Source organism: Phycodurus eques, chromosome 5, assembly GCF_024500275.1.
Source record: "Phycodurus eques isolate BA_2022a chromosome 5, UOR_Pequ_1.1, whole genome shotgun sequence".
Taxonomy (NCBI): domain Eukaryota; kingdom Metazoa; phylum Chordata; class Actinopteri; order Syngnathiformes; family Syngnathidae; genus Phycodurus; species Phycodurus eques.
In genome coordinates this window covers 29,429,906-29,454,565 of record NC_084529.1, presented here as the reverse complement: position 1 = coordinate 29,454,565, position 24,660 = coordinate 29,429,906, and the positions used below count along the sequence as shown (strand labels likewise).

The 24,660-nt window shown below is 42.4% G+C and overlaps 3 protein-coding genes across 8 annotated transcripts in view; 1 reads left to right on the top strand and 2 right to left on the bottom strand.

Annotated features, from left to right (window-relative positions):
• Positions 1-668: 668 nt before the first annotated feature.
• Positions 669-15,729, bottom strand: LOC133402448 (neuroplastin-like). Of its 5 annotated transcripts, none has more exons than XM_061676149.1 (9): positions 15,419-15,729; positions 12,527-12,874; positions 10,719-10,893; positions 10,518-10,612; positions 5,384-5,517; positions 4,616-4,889; positions 2,787-2,808; positions 1,790-1,866; positions 669-1,625 (listed from the first exon to the last, which is right to left on the bottom strand). In XM_061676149.1, exons 1-8 carry the CDS (start codon positions 15,510-15,512, stop codon positions 1,806-1,808), a joined length of 1,203 nt encoding a protein of 400 aa, XP_061532133.1. In that variant the 5' UTR covers positions 15,513-15,729; the 3' UTR covers positions 669-1,625; positions 1,790-1,805. The 5 variants fall into 5 exon arrangements, 4 of the variants coding, with proteins under 4 accessions (XP_061532133.1, XP_061532134.1, XP_061532132.1 ...); XM_061676150.1 differs by having other exon boundaries at positions 2,787-2,796; XM_061676148.1 differs by lacking the exon at positions 2,787-2,808.
• A 1,120-nt stretch (positions 15,730-16,849) lies between these two features.
• Positions 16,850-18,457, bottom strand: LOC133402815 (UDP-glucuronosyltransferase 2C1-like). The gene has a single exon (XM_061676981.1). It carries the CDS (start codon positions 18,443-18,445, stop codon positions 16,850-16,852), a length of 1,596 nt encoding a protein of 531 aa, XP_061532965.1. The 5' UTR covers positions 18,446-18,457.
• A 3,542-nt stretch (positions 18,458-21,999) lies between these two features.
• Positions 22,000-24,660, top strand: part of LOC133402446 (ubiquitin-conjugating enzyme E2 Q2-like) — a 12,150-nt gene continuing 9,489 nt past the window's right edge. Inside the window, exons 1-5 of one of the 2 annotated variants that reach the window (XM_061676145.1) lie at positions 22,000-22,238; positions 23,991-24,095; positions 24,184-24,306; positions 24,464-24,520; positions 24,611-24,660. The exon at positions 24,611-24,660 is cut by the window's right edge and continues 100 nt beyond it. In XM_061676145.1, the coding sequence (XP_061532129.1) occupies positions 22,080-22,238; positions 23,991-24,095; positions 24,184-24,306; positions 24,464-24,520; positions 24,611-24,660 (494 nt within the window). In that variant the 5' untranslated portion in view covers positions 22,000-22,079. Of the gene's footprint in view, positions 22,239-23,990; positions 24,096-24,183; positions 24,307-24,463; positions 24,521-24,607 lie in introns of both variants that reach the window. The other variant, XM_061676144.1, reaches the window with a different exon arrangement.

The window sequence follows — 24,660 nt, the reverse complement described above, 5'->3', positions numbered from 1 at the left end:
AGCAAATATGCCCTCCTCTGCTGAGGGCAAATTGATTGGTGATCCCAGGAGAATTTTGGAAACGTCAAAACTGTCAAGTTGTTGCTACTTTTGTTTTGTCCCATTAGGTGTCTCAACAGCAAGTTACTCGCAGGATTTGTTTGGCAGTAACGATACAGTCATGAGGAAAATCTATTTGACATTTGGTGGGATGTTCTCTTATAAATTTAAAAGCCACGTTCAAAACTGTTGCTATTCAACTTTTTGTAATCTAATGTAAATCGTTGATGATGGAGCGGGGCCATATAAAATCTTGCCTAGGGCGCCACATTGGCTAAGGTCGGCCCTCCCTAGTTTATAGACTACATCAGCTGTGAAAGTGATTGTTACCGCGTAGATATAGGCAATTACAACTGGCCCGTAGTATTTGCATACACAAACTCTAAACAGTATATAAAATGTATCGATTCTTTCTATTATAGCAGGCCTGAGATTTGTTTTTTGTTTTTTTTGCACATCAAGCATCATTTTGCTCCTCTGACGTCACGGTCATCATGGGCTTCCTCTGATCCGTTGCAGCCACTAGAGAGCGCTGTAACACAAACGCTTTCTCTTCCTGCCATTGGCTCGCCTCTCTGCAGCTTTTCTGCCACGGGTTAAGGCACAGAAACAAGGTCAACACCGGAAAGTTTTTATTTTTTTATTTTTCAAATGTTTATTCTTAAAAATGACTCGACATTTTGTGTCGCAGGCTGTTCAAAGCCGTCCGCTGTACAGAAACCATGCAGCTGTGTACTATAATTAATATGCTCTATGGGTGATCCTAACTTAGTTTAAAGCTTTGTCACAGACAAAAAAATAATAATAATAATAATCAAAAGCTGCTATGTTTTGTCAATATATTGATATGGATATTACTTGCATAGGAGAAAAGCCATGCTGTACAATACACACTGTCATGACAAAACAATGTTAGAATGATTGTTACAGATTTCATAAAGGTTTATACAGTTTCCTGTTATTGTCAACATTTAAGTGCATCATACAATTTATATCAGTACATAGCAATAGTGAATCGATACATACAGTACAACCATACATAACCTTTAGAGGGACGTTGCAAAGCCCTTGAAATGTAATATTAATATTCTGATGAATCTTAGGTAATGATATGCAGCTGCATGATGACACCGTACAAAAACTGCCGTATCTGATGATGGCGCCATTTTCTACACCGCTGAAATGTGGTGTTTTTCTCTTTAGAAACGTACAGAAGAGATTATCTACATGAAGCCACTCTTAGAGGGGGGGGGAAACAGAACAAAGTCCTGTCTCAAAAAGAGGGTCAACATCTTGCATGCAATTATTTTAAGTAGTAAAAGTGGAAAAGAAGCGAATTAGAGGGCGAGGGCAACTAAATCACACACGTCACTGTTTGCATGCAGTAACAATGGTTATATTAACAATCCTGTAATGATATGAATGAAAATGAGCATCTCGCACCGCACAATAAAATCATATACCTAATGCATGCCTCCTTCAACTCCCCTACAACCACACTTTAAATAGCAGATAAATTCTATGAACAACTGGCGTTGATTCCATTGTTGTTTACCTTCAGGTGGTCAATAAATGTGTAATGTAACCTGCAAATGAAATGAAAGCACATCTCATTAGAGCAGTCCGCCACACGTCACGTTCCGGCGCTAACTTCACACATTGGCTCATCGTGTAATTTGTCCCTACGGGCTTGTAATACATATTTATCATCAGGCGGACGGTTTGGTCCTTTTCATAATTGAATACTCACTCTGCAGACAGGCAGCTCAATTTGTATTCCTCTGGCGCAGGTTCTTGTCTTTGTGGTTGTTGGTTGAATTGGTTTTCCTTCAGCAAGGAGTAAATGACACAATCAAATCACATGTTATACAATGTTGTGTATTCAAAAGCCAACACTTATTTGTGCTATTCAATAATTGTAGTCAATTAAAAGCAACACGTTCTGTTAAACTGCCTTATATAGTGCATAGATTTGGCTGCTATAATGTAAGGAACTTCTACAAATCTCCACCACAGCGCAAGCTGTCTCCTGCATGTCTCCCTCAGGCTGCATGATCTGACAAAGATATCACGATCCCCCATATAGGTCAAGTCATTGCCACATTATCACTGGGTAACATCCGCCATTTTCTTAAATGAATGTTTTCACGGAATCAGATGCTCGCAAAGGCACTCGTGTCACTCCCCCTTTTCAGCAAAAATATTTTCCGGATGTTGACTACCATGTTCGTTCTCCTCCATGTTTTTTTTTTTTTTCCTCATCTTCAAAGACAACGTATACAACATTTCAGTCACATGACAAAAACAAAACAAAACAAAACAAAAAAAACCAACTATATGATTATCACAATTCATGTCACATGGCCTTTTGCCACAAAACAGTTACAGTACATGTCGTAGTGGGTCTATTTAACCACACAAGCACAAAAAGTTGAGCTTTTCCACTGAACTTCATATTCATTGCATTAAGCGGATGTTTTGCTCTTTCGGAATGCATATTTGTCACGCTGCCATAAGTTTAAACAAAGAATTACATTTGTGGCACCACCTGTTTTTTTCCCCCCCAAGTGAGAAAGAGGAGGTGTCTACTTAAGGTGAGGCTTTTTAAGTGAACATCACACCCAGTGATTAATTGATGCACCGCTACAACTTGGAGATACAGTTCAAATTTGAGCTTTACTGTACTCAAAGCTCTAAAGAGACAATTCAACATGTGACCGTGTGAAGTTAAAAATGTTCATACTTACACTGGTCCAACTGGGTCATCATCTGAAGCAGCAAAGGGAAATATGGAGAAATGAAAACCAAAAATGAGCATCGCAGGAGAAGGAAGATGAAGGACTGAAGTTGTTTTTTTGTCCACAGAGCACCGGTAAGTATAGTGCATTATGTTATAAGGTTTCCCTTCACATTTCATTTATATTGAGCCGTTCTATGCGATGAAAAGGCAGCCTTGTAATGTACTGTAACTAACAGAATACAGTTCAGTGCAGGACAACACCACATTCCACAGACAAATGAAATGGAGGTAAACCTGCAAAAATCTAGGTTTCATGCATAGATAAAAAGTGTTTTCTCAAGGTAGCAATACCATCCCTCCACATTTCCTTAGGTCGTGTGAAACAATGACAGTCATTAACCGCGCAAAAAAAATGTGTCACAATGCAATAAGGTATGAGGTTAAAGCATCAAAATCAAGGCATTCCATCATTTAACATAACAAACATTTACAAGTAGAGCACCTACAAATCCCATCCTGCACTGCGAAGTGAAAGAGGATGAGGCTGAAACATGCCGTCTCACACTTACCACAAACAGCGTTAGGTTGGGCCATTGGGAAAAGGGGAATAGGAAGATATTATAACAATTAAATATTCAGCAGAGGAAGCTGACCTAATTTAAGGCAATGCAATTGCAACATGAATGATTAACAATTCATGCACAAACTCTGATTTCTGCCTCACGCGAGCAATGTTAATTGGATTTCTATTACGGAAATGTGCCCTGCGATTGGCTGGCAACCAGTTCGGGGTGTACCCCGCCTCCTGCCCGATGACAGCTGGGATAGGCTCCGGCACGCCCGCGACCCTAGTGAGGAGAAGCAAGCGGCTGAGAAAATGGATGGATGGATGGATGACAGAAATGTAAAAAGAAACTATTTTAATACTCGGTCAGTTTCATTTTAGCTAATGAACCTTTATGAAAATATGATCACATTCGGTGACAGTAAGTCACAGATGAATCACTCGTACATATGGCAAGATGTGGCAATGTCAACGTTTTCAGTTGGAAAGTAACAGGTCGACAAAATACCATGAATGCACGCAGGAGAATGAAGGGCTCTGTAGCATTCGAAAGTCCCATGTTGCTATTTGGTTGAGCCTCCGGCAGCTTGGAGCGCGGAAGGTCCGTGAAACACTATGAATCATTGAGAACGTCCATCTCCACAACACTGCGGTATCCCATTTCTCATGAATATTAAATGCATGAAATTGTCCTGACAAGGTGCAACCTGTGTCAGGTGTTGCCGTGTTGGTGTCTGTGGTGAGGGAATATCGGAAGAACGCGTCGACGGTTTGTAGCGACTGCAGGGCGCAGGCCACACTGGCGCGCTTGCCTCGACAAGTGCGTGCGCGTGTGGTGGCAAGCATCCCGATTTCCTGCACGGCTGCGCGGCGCGCCATCTGCTCTGCATCGCCATACATTATTACCATCACCGGGGATAGGTAAGCGGAACAAACTTGGAGAATGGAGGGTTTCCAGTCCAACAGTCTCCTGGTGTCGGGACTAAACCGCACACCATCTTCCTGCCTAATGCTGATGCACTGCTGCTTTCTACGTCACTCACATTTTATTGATGTTAATCAGATTCTGTACAAATTCAGCCCACAAATCCATCTAAAACCCATGATCAAATAGCCTCTTGGTGTATTTGTTATTGTTGTATTCGTAAAAATAATCTGTGCTTTTTCATGCTCATTCTGTTCTTCTTCCATGACAATCCAATTCTCCTCCTTGTATTTAAAATAGTTGCACAATAAATTGGAGCTCTATTTGCTATTTGTTGGTGACTCACCGTCTTGTAAATCCTCAGGCTTCTTACGCTTCTCATAAACAACGATGATGACGATCAGGATGATGATCTCAGCCAACACCCCCAAGAGAGGCCACAATGGGGCCAAATGGCTGCGGACTCGAAGCACAGACCTCTCGTCACTGCTGCCAATCAAATTGGTGGCGTTACACTGGTACTCGCCCGGGTCCAAATTAATGTCCAGATCGGTGATGCTGAGCTCAGTGTAATTGTCCTTGCTGCTGATGGAGAAGCGTCCGGATGAGTTGTCAATTTCCTATGAAACCAAAATAAAGATGTTCACCTTGAATTGTTGAGCGTACTCTGATATCGTTGATGTACACCATCAATGAAGAAATATACATTTTGAAAATGCATTCAGAGTTTTCTGTGCGGTACTCATTTTTCAAGTATTGGTTCTTAATTGTCAGTATTGTACATTAAAACACAAAGAACACGCATTTCATGAACGGTTAAGGTTTCATTTGACAGGTTTGTGGTTAAAGAGTGACATATCACAGTGACTCGTTCGACAGAATGCGTATGTCTAACAACCTGTTTACAAACTTGCGTCATGCTACGGAGTTTACGTTGGAATCTGTCCCCAAAATAGAGTCTCAAATCTGGAGTGTGTTGTTGATCAAGCACAAAAAAAATAAACAACTAATCAGGCTTGTAACGAAAATAACTTATTTCATCCAAGTGAAATAATATGAAATATACTACGCATATACAGTTACACACAGGTACACACACACACACACACCATACCCTATATATGCCGTTCTCAAGTTTGCGCCAGGTCCAGACGGGATGAGGGAAGCCCACAGATTTACAGTAGAGCAAAGCACGCTGGCCTTCATTCTTATTCTCGCTACGCTTGTGGCCCGTAATCTCAGGAGCAGCTAAAACAAGAAAATATAATATATTACATTATATAATAAGATCTAAGGGAAAATAGAGATCCTAGCAGAGACTCTTCTGTCACATAACACCCCTGACCCCTTACTCCACCCGTTCCAACCTGCTTGGACCCGTTTCTTCACTTCCTTACCACACTCACCAATGCTCTGGATGGTTGACCCCATGTATTTAAAGTCCTCCACCCTCGCCATCTCTTCTCCCTGTAGCCTCACTCTTCCCCCTCCACCCTTCTCATTCATGCACATATATTCTGTTTTACTTTGGCTAATCTTCATTCGTCTGCTTTCCAGTGCATGCCTCCATCTTTCTAACTCTTCCTCCACCTGCTCCCCGCTTTCACAAGCAGATCACAATGTCATCTGCAAACATCACGGTCCACGGGGATTCCAGCCTGACCTCATCTGTCAGCCTATCCATCACCACTGCAAACAGGAAGGGGCTCAGGGCTGATCCCTGATGCAGTCCCACCTCCACCTTAAATTCCTCTGTCACACCTACAGCACACCTCACCGCTGTTCTGCTGCCCTCGTACGTGTCCTGTATTATTCTAACATTCTTCTCTGCCACTCCAGACTTCCACTTGCAGTACCACAGTTCCTCTCTGGGTACTCTGTCATAGGCTTTCTCTAGATCTACAAAGACACAATGGAGCTCCTTCTGACCTTCTCTGTATTTTTCAATCAACATCCTCAAGGCAAATAATGCATCTGTGGTACTCTTTCTAGGCATGAAACCATACTGTTGCTCGCAAATACTCACTTCTGTCCTGAGTCCAGCCTCTACTACCCTTTCCCATAACTTAATTGTCTGGCTCATCAACTTTATTCCTCTATAGATCACCTTGGCTGTAGTGGTCCAGTCTTCTGGGAGGTCCTCCTGCACACCGAGAGCCTGTCTCACCTCTTGCCGAAAAGCTGCACAACACTCGTCCTGTCTCAGCTTCCACCACATGGTTCTTGCTCTGCCTTTGTCTTCCGAATCTTCCTCCCCACTACCAGAGTCATCTGGTAGTGACACCACCATCCTATGCTGTCTAGCCACACTCTCCCCTACCACAACCTTACAGTCGGTAACCTCCTTCATGTTACATCGTCTGCACAAGATGTAATCGACCTGCGTGCTTCTACCTCCGCTCTTGTAGGTCACCCTATGTTCCTGCCACTTCTGGGGAAAAAAAAGTGTTCACTACAGCCATTTGCATCCTTTTTGCAAAGTCTACCACCATCTGTCCCTCCAAGTTCCTTTCCTGCATGCCATACTTACCCATCAGTTCTCCATCGCCCCTATTTCCTTCACCAACATCTCCATTACAATCTGCACCAATCACGACTCTCTCTCTCTGTCTGGGATGCTCAGAACTACTTCGTCTAGCTCCTTCCAGAATTTCTCTTTCACCTCTAGGTCACATGCTACCTGTGGGGCAAAGCCACTAATCACATGATACATCTTCTTCTTTTCCTTTCGGCTTGTCCCGTTAGGGGTCGCCACAGCGCGTCATCCTTTTCCATGTAAGCCTATCTCCTGCATCCTCCTCTCGAACACCAACTGCCATCATGTCTTCCCTCACGACATCCATCAACTTTCTCTTTGGTCTTCCTCGAGCTCTCTTGCCTGGCAGCTCCATCCTCATCATCCTTCTTCCAATATACTCACTATTTCTCCTCTGGACGTGTCCAAACCATTGAAGTCTGCGCTCTCTAACTTTGTCTCCAAAACATCGAACCTTGGCTGTCCCTCTGATGAGCTCATTTCTAATTTTATCCAACCTGGTCACTCCAAGAGCGAACCTCAACATCTTCATTTCCGCCACCTCCAGCTCTGCTTCCTGTTGTCTCTTCAGTGCCACTGTCTCTAATCCGTACATCATGGCTGGCCTCACTACTGTTTTATAAACTTTGCCCTTCATCCTAGCAGAGACTCTTCTGTCACATAACACACCTGACACCTTCCTCCACCCGTTCCAACCTGCTTTGACCCGTTTCTTCACTTCCTGACCACACTCACCATTGCTCTGGACGGTTGACCCCAAGTATTTAAAGTCCTCCACCCTTGCTATCGCTTCTCCCTGTAGCCTCATTCTTCCCCCACCAGCCCTCTCATTCATGCACATATATTCTGTTTTACTTCGGCTAATCTTCATTCCTCTTCTTTCCAGTGCATGCCTCCATCTCTCTAACTGTTCCTCCAGCTGCTCCCTGCTTTCACTGCAGATCACAATGTCATCTGCAAACATCATGGTCCACGGGGATTCCAGTCTAACCTCATCTGTCAGCCTATCCATCACCACTGCAAAAAGGAAGGGGCTCAGGGCTGATCCCTGATGCAGTCCCACGTCCACCTTAAATTCTTCTGTCACACCTACAGCACACCTCACCGCTGTTCTGCTGCCCTCGTACATGTCCTGTATTATTCTAACATACTTCTCTGCCACTCCAGACTTCCGCATGCAGTACCACAGTTCTTCTCTGGGTACTCTGTCATAGGCTTTCTCTAGATCTACAAAGACACAATGTAGCTCCTTCTGACCTTCTCTGTACTTTTCCATCAACATCCTCAAGGCAAATAATGCATCTGTGGTACTCTTTCTAGGCATGAAACCATACTGTTGCTCGCAAATACTCACTTCTGTCCTGAGTCTATCCTCCACTACTCTTTCCCATAACTTCATTGTGTGGCTCATCAACTTTATTCCTCTATAGTTGCCACAGCTCTGCACATCACCTTTGTTCTTAAAAATGGGCACCAGTACACTTTTCCTCCATTCCTCAGGCATCTTCTCACGCACTAGAATTCTATTGAACAAGCTGGTCAAAAACTTCACAGCCACCTCTCCTAGATGCTTCCATACCTCCACAGGAATGTCATCAGGACCAACTGCCTTTCCATTTTTCATCCTCTTTAATGCCTTTCTAACTTCCCCCTTACTAATCATTGCCACTTCCTGGTCCACCACACTTACCTCTTCTACTCTCCCTTCTCTATCATTTTCCTCATTCATCAACTCCTCGAAGTATTCTTTCCATCTAGCAAGCACACTGCTGGCACCAGTCAACATATTTCCATCTCTATCCTTAATCACCCTAACCTGCTGCACATCCTTCCCATCTCTGTCCCTCTGTCTGGCCAGCCTGTATAGATCCTTTTCTCCTTCTTTAGTGTCCAACCTGCCATACATGTCATCATATGCCTCTTGTTTTGCCTTTGCCACCTCTACCTTTGCCCTGTGTCGCATCTCAATGTATTCCTTTCGCCTCTCCTCGGTCCTCTCAGTGTCCCACTTCTTCTTAGCTAACCTCTTTCCTTGTATGATTTCCTGTACTGTGAGGTTCCACCACCAAGTCTCCTTCTCTCCTTTCCTGCCAGAAGATACACCAAGTACTCTCCTGCCTGCTTCTCTGATCACCTTGGCTGCAGTGGTCCAGTCTTCTGGAAGCTCCTGCCGTCCACCGAGAGCCTGTATCACCTCTTCCCGAAAAGCTGCACAACACTCGTCCTGTCTCAGCTTCCACCACATGGTTCTCTTCTCTGCCTTTGTCTTCCTAATTTTCCTCCCCACCACCAGAGTCATCTTACACACCACCATCCTATGCTGTCTAGCCACACTCTCCCCTACCACTACCTTACAGTTGGTAACCTCTTTCAGATTACATCGTCTGCACAAGATGTAATCCACCTGTGTGCTTCTACCTCCGCTCTTATAGGTCACCCTATGTTCGTGCCTCTTCTGGAAAAAAGTGTTCACTACAGCCATTTGCATCCTTGTTGCAAAGTCTACCACCATCTGTCCCTCCAAGTTCCTTTCCTGGATGCCGTATTTACCCATCACTTCTTCATCACCCCTATTACCTTCACCAACATGTCCATTACAATCTGCACCAATTACGACTCTCTCTCTGACTGGGATGCTAAGAACTACATCATCTAGCTCCTTCCAGAATTTCTCTTTCACCTCTAGGTCACATCCTACCTGTGGGGCATAGCCACTAATCACATTACACATAACACCCTCAATTACAAATTTCAGCCTCATCACTCGATCTGATACTCTTTTCACCTCCAAGACATTCTTAGCCAACTCTTCTTTTAAAATAACCCCGACTCCATTTCTCTTCCCATCGACACCATGGTAAAATAATTTAAACCCTGCCCCTAAACTTCTAGCCTGACTGCCTTGCCACCTGGTCTCCTGGACACACAACCGATCAACCTTTGTCCTAATCATCATGTCAACCAATTCCCGAGATTTTCCTGTCGTAGTCCCAACATTCAAAGTCCCCACATTCAGTTCTAGGCTCTGTGCTTTCCTCTTCTCTTTCTGCCGAAGAACCCGCTTTCCACCTCTTCTTCTTCGACTTCGACCCACAGTGGCCGAATTTCCACCGGCGCCCTGCAGGTTGACAGCGCCGGTGGCGGACATTGTTAACCCGGGCCACGACCGATCCGGTATGGCGTTCTTTGGATGAACGCTCATATTTGTTTGGCAAAGTTTTAAGACGGATGCCCTTCCTGAAGCAACCCTCTGCATCTATCCGGGCTTGGGACCGGCCTACAGTTTGGACTGGCTTGTGCCCCCCACAGGGCTGCATTCCCCTTTTGAGGAACCATCAGTCTAAATGTAAACATATCACCCCATAAAATGAATTGTATTTTTTAATCACACATATGCCATTACAGTACAATCATTCTCTCATCTGATGCTAATTTCCCCCCACAGGAGCGCGTGACTGCATAAAGGCTGCAACTAGATTCCGCTGTTGAGACATAATCCCTGTGCATCACACAAACAAGACACCATCTGCTGCCACTGAGCTGGCCACTGGTTCGAGGGAGGTGTTAAGGGCGGCAGCTATGCGTGAGCAAATCACCGGTCCTCGCCCTTGCATGACAAGCCAGCTCGTTCTTGAGGCGACCCTGCGCCAGTTTTATCAAGCGATGCAACCTTGAAAAAAAGAAGGCCTGTGGCTCACAAATCAACACAGACCTTTAACTTCAATGGTGGTGTTGGCAGCAGGAGACATTCCAAAGGTGAAGACGCACATGTACACGCCAGCATCATCTCCTCTCGGTTTATTCAGCCTGCAGAACAGAAGCACACGTCAAGTGAACCCACACTATGCCGATAAACCACTTGTGCAGCATATGCGCACGCTTGAGTTCCGCGAGGCTATGCAAAGATGCTTACTTGTATTCGGTGTTCCTATTTGGACTGCGTGTTTCTGGGATCTCCTCCCCATTTTTCATCCAGTAGCTTTCCAGGAGGGTATTGTCGCTGCTGGTCAGGTTGCACTGCAGAGTGAAAGGGAGACTGTGGCCTTCCACGGGAAGGGAAGTGTGCTCAGAAGCAGCAATAGATGGCTCTGCAAGAAAGACGTCAATTAGCTCACACAGACGTGATGCTGACTCCAATTGTGAGCAATGATGGCGACTTGAAAAATGTGACAGACCTCAGATGTGCACCCAAAGTGTAAAACAAAGTGCAAACATTTTGTACATTAAAGGCTGCAGAAATAAAGTTAATTAATGGCATGTCGTGGTAACCAGGGATTCAGATGACTAACTGTTGATAACAAAAATCTAAATTGAAAGAAAGAAACATGATGTAAAAATGTGTTGTGCTCCTTCTCAAATGTTCTTAATAGGACATTCATTCAGAGCAGTGGCTCTCAATTGGTGTCCTCCAGGACCGGCATTTTCCTATTGTTGCAAAGTCTTTTATAGACAATGACAATAAAACAAAATAATAGCCTCTGAAAACATGTACAGTACATGATATTTTTCAATGCCAATTCAAATTAGTTTAACATCCCGCCAAAAGCATATTGCTGGCCATGTTTCACACTAGCCAGAGGCTGCGCTGCACTGTATTTGTTTCGAGTAAACTAAGGACGAGAGCACAAGTTAGTAACATTTCCCGTCGCTCATCTAATATGTCCCATGTGGGACCTTGGTACGCCTCTGTACTATAACGGAAAAAAAAATCTGAATATACCATTGTAATATTTTTATTAGCCGTCTGCGACCCACCCCACTTTTGGGGTCTGCGACCCGTTTTTGCGTTCCGACCCACCAGTTAAGAATCGCTGACGTAGTGAGGCTAATGTACAGAACAGATAAATGCACAAATTCAGCTTCTTTATCCTATAATTTCGATGTTTGAACAAATACTGTAGCTTTAAAGAGTGAGTCAAAGAAACTCCACAATGCCATTTAGGATGCTTTGAGCTCAAAACCGTGCCAAATCCTGATTTAAGGGTTTGTATTCCCATTAATCCTGATTATCTTATCTGAACTGTAGATTGTGTTCATGTTGATGTGCTCATTATTTTTAATACACAAATCTATCAAGCTTTAGCTTCATTTTGTTTTACGTGGGGTTGTGTCATGTGAAGTGTTAAAATCGACAATGTAAAAACAATTATTTTCTGCCACCCAAAATGTATTTTGAAATAATATTTAATAACCAATTAAAACTCTAGCTAATTAAGGAAATGCGTTCAAATGCCCATCACTTGTTGAAAATACTGAATTAATCTACATGATCTAAAAGTTTGAGTTTTGTTTCAGCATTCCCCCCCCATAAGATTTAACGTGAATGGAATTAGTTTCAATATCACATTAAAATTAGACAACTCAATTTAAGCTTCTGCAAAACATCGAACTCTGTTGCAAAAACAATAATGTGGCCAAGTAAAATGGAAGGTAATGAAAGTGAATAAAACAAAGGGAAGTCAAAAGGGGGACAATTAAGAGGACGACTGGGCTCTGTGGGTTCTCTGGATGCACAACACCACTGATATCTGCTTGAAAGAGAACATCAACACAAGATGAAGGTGCAGTTTTTCAGCACGACAAGGGATGACGGCACCTACACAGGGAGTTAATGGTCCTCTAAAGATGTTTGAAGGGGGCTGAATCACACAGGAAATGTTAAATTCGGTTTCTATCGGAGGGGCGGGGGGGGGGGATGTTTCCACTACACCGACCACTCACTCTGCAGCACTGTTATTGTAGCCTGTGCTCTGACCCAGGTGGTGGCGGGATTTATGTGCAGGTCGTTCCGTCTTGGGTCGTTGCTTGCTCTGCACTCGTACGTCCCGATATCGTCCAGTGTGAGATAGGATACTCCCAGCACACTAACCGCATTGACACCGTACACCGCGCTGATGGACACCCGGCGCTTGCGGGCGCCGTCCCACAGCTGCCTGAAGGAATCTGCTCGGTTGATCTCAGAGTACCACCACTGGATTTCAGGGGTGGGGTTTCCCACTACGTCACAGAATAGCTCAAAGGTGTCTCCCGTGAGCTTGGTTTCAGAGAGTGGTGATTTCACAAAGCCCGCTGGCAGAGGCAGTTTAGAAGGGGCAGCATGTGCGAGAAAAAGAATACAGTTGTGTGATTAAGTAAGGGAAAGGGGTACCAGAAACATACAAACAAAACAAAATTTGCTTCATGGTGAAATCAACAGCATCTTCATTTATGGAAGAGAACAAAAATCGCTCAAGCCATTTCAAGGGCTATTCCTAAGAAGCTTTAATTCAAATGTGCTGTGCTGGGAGGTCCCCACAAGGCTGAGCTCACTTGGTCATGGTGTACATACAGTATATTTATGGTAGACTCGCACAGAACTCACATGTAAACGTCCTCTGAGTGACCTTGTCATTTTTCATACATCCCATGTGATGAAAATATCATTAGGTGCAAAATGACTATGCAGTAATAGACTGCCAACGCTGGGCAAAGTATGTCATCAGCGAAACGTCTCAGAGCTAAATGTAATAATAGTCAAACAAGTGATGGAGTCCACGCAGAGAGGAAGAGGAGGAGGAGGAGGAGGAGGGGTGCGGCATTTATAAAAGTGGTCTCTCGGCACTGTGGAGCATACATGCGATTGATAGGAGATTTATAGAAGCTGCTCATCCAGGTCCCTGGGGAGCGTGTGGGCGCATGGTGATAGACCCCCCCCCGCTCCATAGAAGCATTCCACAGCAACAAAGTACCAAGATGGACAGCCAGCCAGGCCATAAAGATTGTTACAGAGAGGATTGTTGTTGTTTTTTGTTTTTTTGTTTTGTGATAGAAGAATCATCATCATAGCCATCAAGCCTTGCCCCCATGGAATTCAAATTCTCCCAAAACAATTGTCTACTTTGTGTGATGACACAATGTGTACTCTCAAGGCCTGTTTCGCAACCAGTTTGCTACAATTCAATACGGCACGCATCGTAAAGGTCCAAAAATATCCCATCCGTACTGTTCCACTTTTCAGGAACGTTTTGCTGCAAGTTCACTTGTGGGTGGCGGCGCTAGACACACTGCTAAAAATGGATTGGTTGACAGAGAAGTGTCAATTCCGTGCAATGGAATGTAAAGAGTAAAGCAAAAAGTGCCTTTTTAAAAAAATATATATAATAATAAATCAATAATTTTTAAAAAAGCAATGAGGATTATAACAAAGAAAGGAATTTATTCCATTGGTGTTATGTGCAGTACGCGATCAGCCGACAGCACCATACCATGTTGCTTTTCTATTCTTTGTTAAATTGATTGTCCGCTTACACAATGTTATGTGACTATGACATCACTCATTTATGTAGGAGGACAAAGACCTTGCCATCCTGCCTGGTCATCTAGCAGTGGTTTATACTGTACTGGACTATACCGCTTGGTGGAAAAATGGCTAAGCGCTAACAATGTTTTGTGTGTTATGTTATAAATCCTGAATCCATAGTTACATTGTAATTGAACTGTCTGATATTCAGAATTCAGTTTGTCAAATAGGAAGAATGTGTGAAAGTGTGACATACAGTATAAACCTGCTTCATTTCTACCGATCATTAAATCGCTCTACCGCTGGTAGTTAACTTCCTTAACATCGAATGAATTGACTAAATGAAAACAAAATGGTGCCATTTTCAAAATTAATATAAAACTTACTTCAATCACAATGACTTACTTAAGAAATCACAATATACCTACACATCCCACAAAAAAAAGAAGAAAAAAAAGAAAGGACCATCATGCCCAACAGTGTGGGTTGAAGAAGAAACGTGTGCAATGTACTGTATACCAACACAGGGTCACGTGCCGAATTCTCCATCGTCCCCGTGAAAAGAGACACACTTACAACATGGATCAGTAACCTCGAGCTCCGCTAATCCACGTGGGGAGGAGGACACCAGATTTATGAATTTAGGATCATCTGTACAAGTAGGTCTGACCGGAGAAAATCAATGGAGGTTGTGCAGTGCAGTGCAGTGCAGTGCATCTCACCAAAGAGTTAATAGATTCATTGTAGTGAGAGGACATTAAAGACATGCATCCCAGTGCAGCATCTCAGCTCTAAAAATAGAAGCATGCAGCAAAATGGACTGATGCTATTTACAGAGGTTCACTTCTCAAGTCCAACATCTATACGTGTGTGTGTGTGTGTGTGTATAAAACTTCAATGTGACAGAATCCCCCTTCACCACCTCTCCCGACAGCTACTGAGCAGAACTTGTCCTGGGTTTTTTCTGTATTCAGCTCCACACTTTTTAAAAAGGACATTTTGGGGGACATCACACATCCCATTGTGTGGCCCACTTCGGCCTCCACAGATCGTATCTTATTAATCTTTTATCGACCCTTCGTTTCAGGGGCTCTGCAAGCAAAACAGCACCCCCCCCCCCCCCCCCCCGCCCCTCCTCTCCTCCGTTTGAAAAACATATATCCCCTTATTTTCGTGGCAGCCAATGGGGCTACCTTGCACCTCGACATATTTGCCACGGACACATAGTGTTAATTACATCAAATAAAATGTCTGACGAGGAGGAGACGTCTTCGACTGAAAAGCAGCCCCATTTGCGGCAAGTTAATCATACAGCAGGGTAGCTCATTTCTTACCGTTTTGCGAGGAGACGGTGCGCAGCATTAGGGCTCCAAATATCGCCACCACCGGGGCGGGCATGGCTGCGGTTGTGCGTTTGCCAGGTATCATCTTCGGGGAAGGAAAATGCCGGCGGTTGCGTGAACGCTGAGGTGACCCGCGCGGGATATGATGATGCGAGGAGGAATCGCCAAGGAGGAGGCTCGCACCTCCGCACGCTCCAGTGGGAAAGAGGGAAGAGACGCCGGCCGGCTCGACTAGCGGAAGCCTTCAGTACTACTGTCGACGACCTGCTCGTCTTGCCTTCCTTTGCTGCTTGGTGCCGGCTGCGGCATCAAAGAGCCACTGGAGCTACGCGTCTTATCTCAAATCTCGCGAGAGTCAATTGAGAGTCAATAGTTAGCAGTGTTCTCAAGAACTAGCCTAAAAGCTAATTACAAGAAATTTCGTACCAGGCTACCAATGGTTGCTAGACAGGTGTATAAGCTATTCTATGCACTGTTGAGTGTGTTAAACATTTTACTGCTTTGGCAGCTTTGAGAGGGTCTAAACAATTTAGCTTTTTCAAATTTCCTCAGTTAATTGTCCCCTGTCTAACAATACTGTACTTTTGTTCATGTGGTTAAAGAACTGCATTGATTCATAATGATGTTGTTGTTTTGTTTATATATATATATATATATATATATATATATATATACAGTATGTATGAATAGGTTTTAGTTCCAGGCCGACCGATTTCTCTAAAACGTTGTCGACGGGTGAGACAAGGAAGATTTGTACCATTTGAGTCCCCAGCATCAAAAGCAAAGGCACCTCCCAAATGAACATAATCTTCAATAAACCATGAAGTCGCCTGCTAATGAATATGGTGACAAACACAAAACTGGTGATGTTTTTTGTTTTGTTTTGTTTCGTTTTGTAGTGCGTTGTATTGTGTATTGGCTCACATTAATTTGTGCAAGTAATGTCAAGTGTCACTGTAATTTAACCACTGCTGGTAAAGATGTCTAGTTTAATTACTGTGCTTTAGGTTCCGGTCTCAGGCTAACTAAGCCGCAACAGCACCAGTATCTTAAGTTGAGGTTTAATCCTATTTCACTCAGAACAGATATCAAGCGCCCGGTAGACTGCATAAAAGGGCATGGCCATAGCTCCTGGAAAGTTATTGCAGATGAACCATTCCTTTTTTTTATGGACAGCAGTGGGAGATAGCGTCACTGAGTTACATTCTCTGCCTATAAGAAAACCTTTACAGTTGCTTGTTTTGCAAAGGGAGTTTCGCAAAGTACAGTACACAATCCATTCTGGGATGCTGCTAGTCAAACTCCAATTTGTTTGGATTTAGAATCAATTAATCCCACGGGAAATAGTGGAAATAGAAATGGTCTGTTCCAGAGTCAAACTGTTGCCGTCCTATTTGTTTTAGAACTTAAGAAAAAAAAGTTTTAATCGTGTTTAGCTTTTTTCCCATTAAAACATATTCTACACATGCATCTTAAAATGAAAAGGCAAGTGAATATTAGAAGCAAAACTACTGTTAGCAAAGCTAAAATGACATCAACTGAGTGGTAAACAATTGAGGACATTTTGTTGGATTGTGCCTTCAGATGGCCAGCTCCTTTATGTCTTATCACATATTCGATCCAAAAGACTGCCTTGTCCATTGGTTTCATTGGCTGATCCCTTTGCAGCCTTGAGAGCCTTTGCATGTTTTCCCTGTACGATGAGTTGTGAAGAACTGTCATGAGTGCATCTGCAAACATGTGCCTGTCAAGCACAGCAAAATCCACATTTACTGCTGCTCCCTTCGCTCGCATTCTGTTGAGATTATCATGCTGATCAAAAAACAATGGAAGTCCTACGATTGGAACGCCATGGTAAATTGCTTCTTGAACCCCGTTGATGCCTCCATGAGTGACAAATACTCTTGTTTTAGGATGTGCCAAGAAGTCATTTTGTGGTAGCCAGTTAACCAGTAAAGTGTTGTTTCCTAGGTTGGTAGGCTTTTGTCCAGTGTACCTCCAAACAACCTTCTGAGGCAGCTGGGCAAAGGCTGCAGCAATTTCCTCACTGACATCTTGGGGAAGCTTCGCAATGAGAGTCCCTAAAGTCATTATCACAACGCCGTGACTTCCAGAACTCTGGACAAACTCCTCCAGGTCCACAGGGAGCTGCTTTGGAGACTTGCACTGAAAGCCACCTATGTAGACTATATTTGGCATTGTGGGTCGTGGAAATTCAAAGATAAAATTGTTTCTCAGAAGCCATATATCAGCATCCAAAAAAAATGTTGAGTAATCCACACTAGAACCAAAGTAGCGCCTCACTATTGGTTTGTAGTGAGGTTCAGATATGAATAAGGTTGAGAAGCTACCCATGGTGTGGGATAAAACATTAATGATTCTTTGTGGGAAAGTCATCTTATCTGTTAACAGTGCTGCAAGAAAGGGAGTGTATGCCAGAGGGGATGGGGCAATGAGGTCATGAGCTTCACCTTGCAGGGTCCACCTGACATTGTAAATGAGGGGAACGTGGAGACGGCGCGCGAGCAGTGCCCCTCCACCTATGCCGAGGTCAGTCAACACGACGTCGTATTGAGCGTTATAAAAGGACTGCATTTGAGTTTCATTTTCAAACATCTGCACTATTGTCTCACAATGCATTTTGTGGAAAAAAGAAAACTGACTAATAACCAGGATTTGATTCTCAATCTTTTTCCAGATGCGAGGCAGAAGAGATAGAGACCTCCCCTGAAGCCTGATTTCCAGTTGTTGTGACACAAATGATTCAAAATGATCCTTAAATCGATCCTGACCAGGAAGATTGACAGAGGTGTAGAGAGACGACTTTTCTGAGATGTACCAGCTATCAGACGGCCGCACCACTGTGATCTCATGGCCTTTGGCGTGAAGTTCCTCGACGATTCCTTTCATGTTTATCCAGTGGCTCCCATCTAAAGGGAACACTAGTATTTTGCCGCCAAATACACACCACAGTTGAATCAACAGCAGAGCAAAGGTGATCGTGTCCGACTTTGTCATCGTGACGCCCACGGGAGACCCTGGAAATATACACAAATAAATAAACGGACTGCTGTTTTTCTGGTTGGTACATGTCATGTTCAAAATCATACAATGATATGAAGTTCATTCCAAATTGCTTTGCATTGTACTGTATGCATATTCATCGAGACATGCTGGCTACACAACAGTGCACAGCAAATATCCCACCGAATGTGTCACAGGTTTAGTATCTAAAGCACATTTTACATGTTAGTCTAGGAAATTAAAGAGGGAAGAAACAATCACGTGAGAGTCATCACGATTGTTCGGTTTGGAAATTTGCATAAGAAAATGAACAAATATATTTTTTGGGGGGGGGGGTTTCTTGGTGTCCCACGCCACCCACCATTCTAAAGGTTAGGTATCATGGTAACGTCTGGCACAGTCTCGAACATCCTAATGAATCAATCAAGAATTTGTATGCAGGAGTGAATACTGTCAATGAGTTAAAAGTAAATAAATAGACATAAAAAAAAATCCTTATATAATATATTTCAGTAGTTACAATCCAAACAGTTAAACTCATATATTATATAGATTCCCTAACACAGTGAAATATTTCAAGATTGTATTTTTCATAATTTTCTTGATTTGATTTGACAGCTAAGCCCACAATTCACCATCCTAAGCAATTAGAATATTACACAATAAACAACCAAAATGATTTTGCAACATTTCTATAGTATTCAAATTTGTTGGATTGCATCGGTGTATCAAACAAATAATTATGTATTCAGTACTTTCAAATGTTAAAAATATTGACACTTACCCAGGGTCATACGTGTAAGAGGGGAATCCTTCAATATAGTCTTTAATAACAGCAATAATTGTTAGGGCAAATGTGTGTTTGCAAAACCAAAGCAGCTGGAACGGAGTCAGCACAAGCTCGCCTGTATTTTCGTACATGAACTTTGCCCCGACAAGCAATCGGCTGTAAAATATTTGTTTCGCTCAATAGTGACCTTTGACTCGACAATCAGTCGCTTTCTCGGATGCATCCATCTCTTACGCCATCTAGAGGAAAGATACGGGACTACCAGCACTAAGTGACTCCAACCACTGGACACTTCATTAGGTACACCTACCAAACCCAATCAGACCCCAATGCATCAAATTTACCTTTAGAATTTCAATATTGCGTTGAATGACACGGAAAAATAATGTATTGCATTGCATCACACTAAGAGGTGCTTCTAAAGTTTTGCCCTACTCATGATTTAGCTAAATAAGGCAACAAAAAACTATGACAAATACCTGTAGCTCATGATGTAGTTTAATCGACCGTTGCAAATTTCAGTTCAAACACAATAATGGTCACAAAACTTTTTGGGATGCGGTTCGTGTATTGGAGAACCTGTTGTGGTCGGACAATGCAAAATAAACAAACAAACAAACAAACAAACAAACAAACAAAGTAAACTCATGCAGTATTGTACACATTCATTGACTGCCCACACCACACAGAGTGACATATTTCAGGATTTCATGTTTTATAATGTTGATGATTATAGCTTGCAATGAACGAAAACCCCAAATTCACCGTATCAATAATTAAGAATATTGTCTCCTGGTTTAATATCAGAATATTACATAATAAAACAATCAAAATGACTTTTAGAATAGCAATTAGGTAGGAACTATTTACCTATGTGGTCAATGAATCTGTGTAAAATATTGCATTCACTTTTTTAATTCAACTACTGAAATAAATTACGTTTTCCATGATATTCTAATTTATTGAGATGTACTGTAACTGTATATACCACAAGCGCCACTGATACAAGGCAAGCATCCACCCATCCATTTTCTGAGCCGCTTCTCCTCACGCGGGTCGCGGGCGTGCTGGAGCCTATCCCAGCTGTCATCGGGCAGGAGGCGGGGTACACCCTGAACTGGTTGCCAGCCAATCAAATTTTGGGGTTAAAGTGAATTTCAAATTTGATGAATGGGTATCTTTTAACTGTGACAAGAAAGTGTTTTTAATTACAAAATCATCAAAACTCTTTCTTAATATATTCATACATTTTAAATTTATTAGAAATATCTTTATCAGTGGTCCTCAAACCTTTGATACCAACTACCACCTAAATAAATTTTGAGCTGAAAAGTACATTTAAAGTTTTTGGAAGCCAGTGTAACATTATGTACAGTTAGAACATTAACACTGTGCTTTAATATACAAATAAAAAATAATAATAATAAAAAAATAATCTGATGATGTCATTAAACTGTACTTAATAAAATGGTGGCATTCGGATTTTACCTAAATAAATGTTGAAAATACAAAGTTTAAATGCTATTAAAGGCATTGAACTTAAAAGTTAAATACAACTGAACTGTACTTAGGCAGTGATTCTTTCACATCCCACTAGAGTGCGGAGTTGTGACATATAATCACAGAAAACGCAGTCCACCTTCAACACAATAGCAGCGCTAGCAATGCCAAGCTAGCATTAGCACTGTAAACAAGCTCCCGTTAGCCACGGCTACTACCTTGGTTGCATGCCTTATTTTTAATAGTGTTACTATTACACTAAATGTTGGTTTGAAACGTTTTTTTTTGTTGCAATGTATAATCAATTATACATTAAATAAATATACCTGTTGAGCAGAAATCTTGTTAATTCGCTTCTGAATCCTCTCAACAGCTTGAAATCCATCGCTTTGTTTCTGTTTGCTAATCTTATGCCAAATTGATAGCAAATGAGGGATGGGCATTTTTTTTTTTTTTTTTTTTTTTTTTAAGAGGTGGATATTCTATAATAGTTCCAGCAAAGCTCCTGAAGCCCAAGCTAACAGGTTAGCATGTGGTGACCAGCGAATGAGCAGGCATGAGCGTGCAGGGCAAATGATTGACATTTCGTCGGTAGCGGCTTCTGTCTGTGATAGATTGTTCTTCCTCGAGCACGGTGGATTCTTAAAAAAAAAAAAAAAAAAAAAAAATACAAACTTGCAAATTCCCCCTTCAAGTAAGCTACATTTCAGAGGCAATGTTAGTGCAGTAGTACACGGTGCTGCTTTTCACGCAGACATGGGTTAAATTCTCAGTCAGTGCCCCAATACCGAATCACTGGCGATTCCAAACCCAGAATAAAAAAATAAAAATATTTGTTTTTTTTGAAATGATGGGATATGTCAGGGCATCCGGCACAAACACAAACATGTCACAACAACTTCAGTACATTTCAGAGTCTGTACTTTTGTTACTTTTAATAAAGGCGTTCTTTTATTTTATTTATTATTTGTTTTTAAACACAAGTAGAAGTAATTGTGCCACTTCTGGATATTTAAGAATGAAACTGAAACTGTAAAATCAACTTCCAAACATATTCGATTTTTAAATATTCTGATGAAAGGGGCATTTTTTTATTTTTATTTTTTTTGGTAGAGAGTATATGATGAATTGGAACTATTTTCTTTTAACTCCTTGATGCATCGTGCACCTATATTATTAAGAACGTTGTCATCTTTTATCTATGGGACTCTACGTTCACCCGCAGCCCTTTTGTTGTTGCTCTCACGCTAACATGCGAGATCCGCAGAGCCAACTCGACTGCATTCCGCCCAGACTTCCCCTCCGCCAGCGGCCTGCTGGCTTTGAGATGAGTACAAGATGTCGGTGTCGGGGCTGAAGGCCGAATTGAAGTTTCTCGAGTCAATCTTTGACCCGAACCACGAAAGATTCCGAATAATAGACTGGAAACCCGACGAACTCAGTTGCCAGTTCAACGTAACAGGAGAGAAGCTGCTGATCATTCACTGCAACATCACGGTGGGTTCTCGGGGCCAGTTCTGCGTACGAGCTAGCTCAACACAAGACTAGTCACTCAACACACACTCACACACGCTTTAGTTTGCCCCGGTTTCCAACGAACCAATTGAACTGGTTTTCTTTGTTTTGACCTCGGTAACTGTGTGGTCAATTTGAACACAACAAGACCCTATACGCGTGAAATGAACTTTCAGGAAGCATACAGTCAAATGACGCTGCGTAGCTTTTTTTGTTTTGTTTTTTTTTGTTTTGCTAGCTCGCTCCTGACTGAAAGTAACGAGAAGGCTAGGTTTCCCCGTTAGCCAAAATATTCCCTTTTGCTATTGGCAGCACTTGACCGTAAAGCTTCGCATTTAACTTTATCACAACAGCGTCCTTTAATCTAGGGCAATAATTGATGCAATTGCTCGACATCACTGATGTTTACCTGTCGTAGCAAAGCTGTTTGAACCGTCAACACTGTCCCGAATAGAATGCATCTTAAAAATTGGCGTTTGTGTAGAATATTTGATTTAATATGTCCGCGTTAAACACGGTATTTTGGCGCTTTTCGGGTCCCGGTTCCCCCGGCTAATTTACAGTCTTAAAATAAAGCGGGACGTTTGCTGCCTCTATTTTTGTAATAAACATTCGTGATCTATTGAGAATCAGGTTGTTTGGGCTTGCTATCAATTGTTTATATCATTGAATAAAGTCAGTATAGGGATTCGATGTGTGGATGACATTTGTTGTATCTTTGAGGCATTAGTCTGAATGTATCTGCACATCTAATTTTAGACAACAAGCATTTGTGAAGGTTCAGGTTAAATTATTGGTCTCTACCAGGGACAAATTCTTCTCAGAGGCAGGCAAGAAGCTGGGGCACATATGATATAATAGTGATATTGACCCATGCATCACAACCCGACGTCTGGTTAAATGACAGAAGTGGAAAAGATACAGACCAGAACTGGATGCTCAAACTCATACAGTGCCAGTCGTTACACATCCATACCCCCTCCTACAATCCATCATAGCATCCACATAAGCATGCACATCACAGTGAGTAGTGAATCCTGTCTCAGTCCCAAGATCCTGTCATTATACGATTGAGCTTTATCCTGCTGCAAGTAGCCACCACAAGATGGTCGGTCATAGAGGGATGATATGGTTACCAACAATACTCATACAATCAAGGATGGATACATGCTTTCTCGTTGTCCTCCATCCATCCATCTTCTTCCACTTATCCAGTGTCTCCTGGTTTAATATCAGATTTTAGCGCAAAGTTTTGCATTTCTGAATGTTGCAGTAACAGAAATCAGCAATCATCCGATTTCCCCCTGTTATCAATTATAATAATCTGCTTCTACATCAAACTGTGGTACAAGCAATGTTTTAGTGACAATGTTGGTTAACCTGTCTTTTCAATAAGATGTTCTTCTAAAATGTGTATTAGTCAAATCTGAACACGTCTCCTTGCATACATGAGCTGACTTTGCTGTGTGCATTCCATTCTTTTATTGTGGTTGAGCTAAAGATGCTTGTACTAACTAACCGCATCATTAATTTGCATTAGAGCGGAAGCTGACTAGGTACTGTGTTCCTTAACTTCAGTTGCATGTGCCGGCAGGGCAGACGACAAGAATTTAACTGAGCAAAGAATTAGTTTTTTTAACTGAAACACAATGATAGAGATCGATAGAAGGATTAAGGATTATCGTGATCTGTTATCTTGTCAGCTGTTTAACACACCATCTTACTACATTGCAGGAGTCTTATCCTTCAACGTCCCCGATATGGTTTGTCGACTCCGATGATCCAAGTCTGGCGGAAGTGTTGGAGCGCTTGGAGGATGTGAGAAAAGGGAGCACGTTGGTAAGTCTGCTCACTACTCTAGCTGCTCCAAATGACAGGACTGTTCTTCAGAGGGGAAATTGTTAACCAGAATATCTTTTCTGCGCAGCTTCTTCAGCAGTTAAAGCGTCTCATTTGTGACCTGTGTCGACTGTACAACCTGCCACAGCATCCAGATGTAGAAATGCTCGACCAGCCTCTGCCTGCTGGCCCCATTATCCAAGATCGAAAGGTAAGCGTGAAATGACTGTTTGCAGCCACATTGGCAAATGAAGATCTGTTCTCAATTGCCTCACCTGGATAAATCAAAGTTAAAAAAATTAATTAAAGGTTTTATTCACTGTGCCGAAACAATCCCATCTTGTAACACACGTTTCACAACACTTCAGCACGGACCATCAGATGAGGTGACGTCAGAGGAAGATGAGGAGGAAGAAATGGGAGAGGTGCCAATGTGGTTTCATTAAGGGCATTTGTCTTTGTTTCTAGTTTTATTACCCTTTTATCTAAATACCACTGATCCACTGTGGCAGCAGGACATTGACCTGGACCAAGACTTGGACCATTATGACATGAAAGAAGAAGA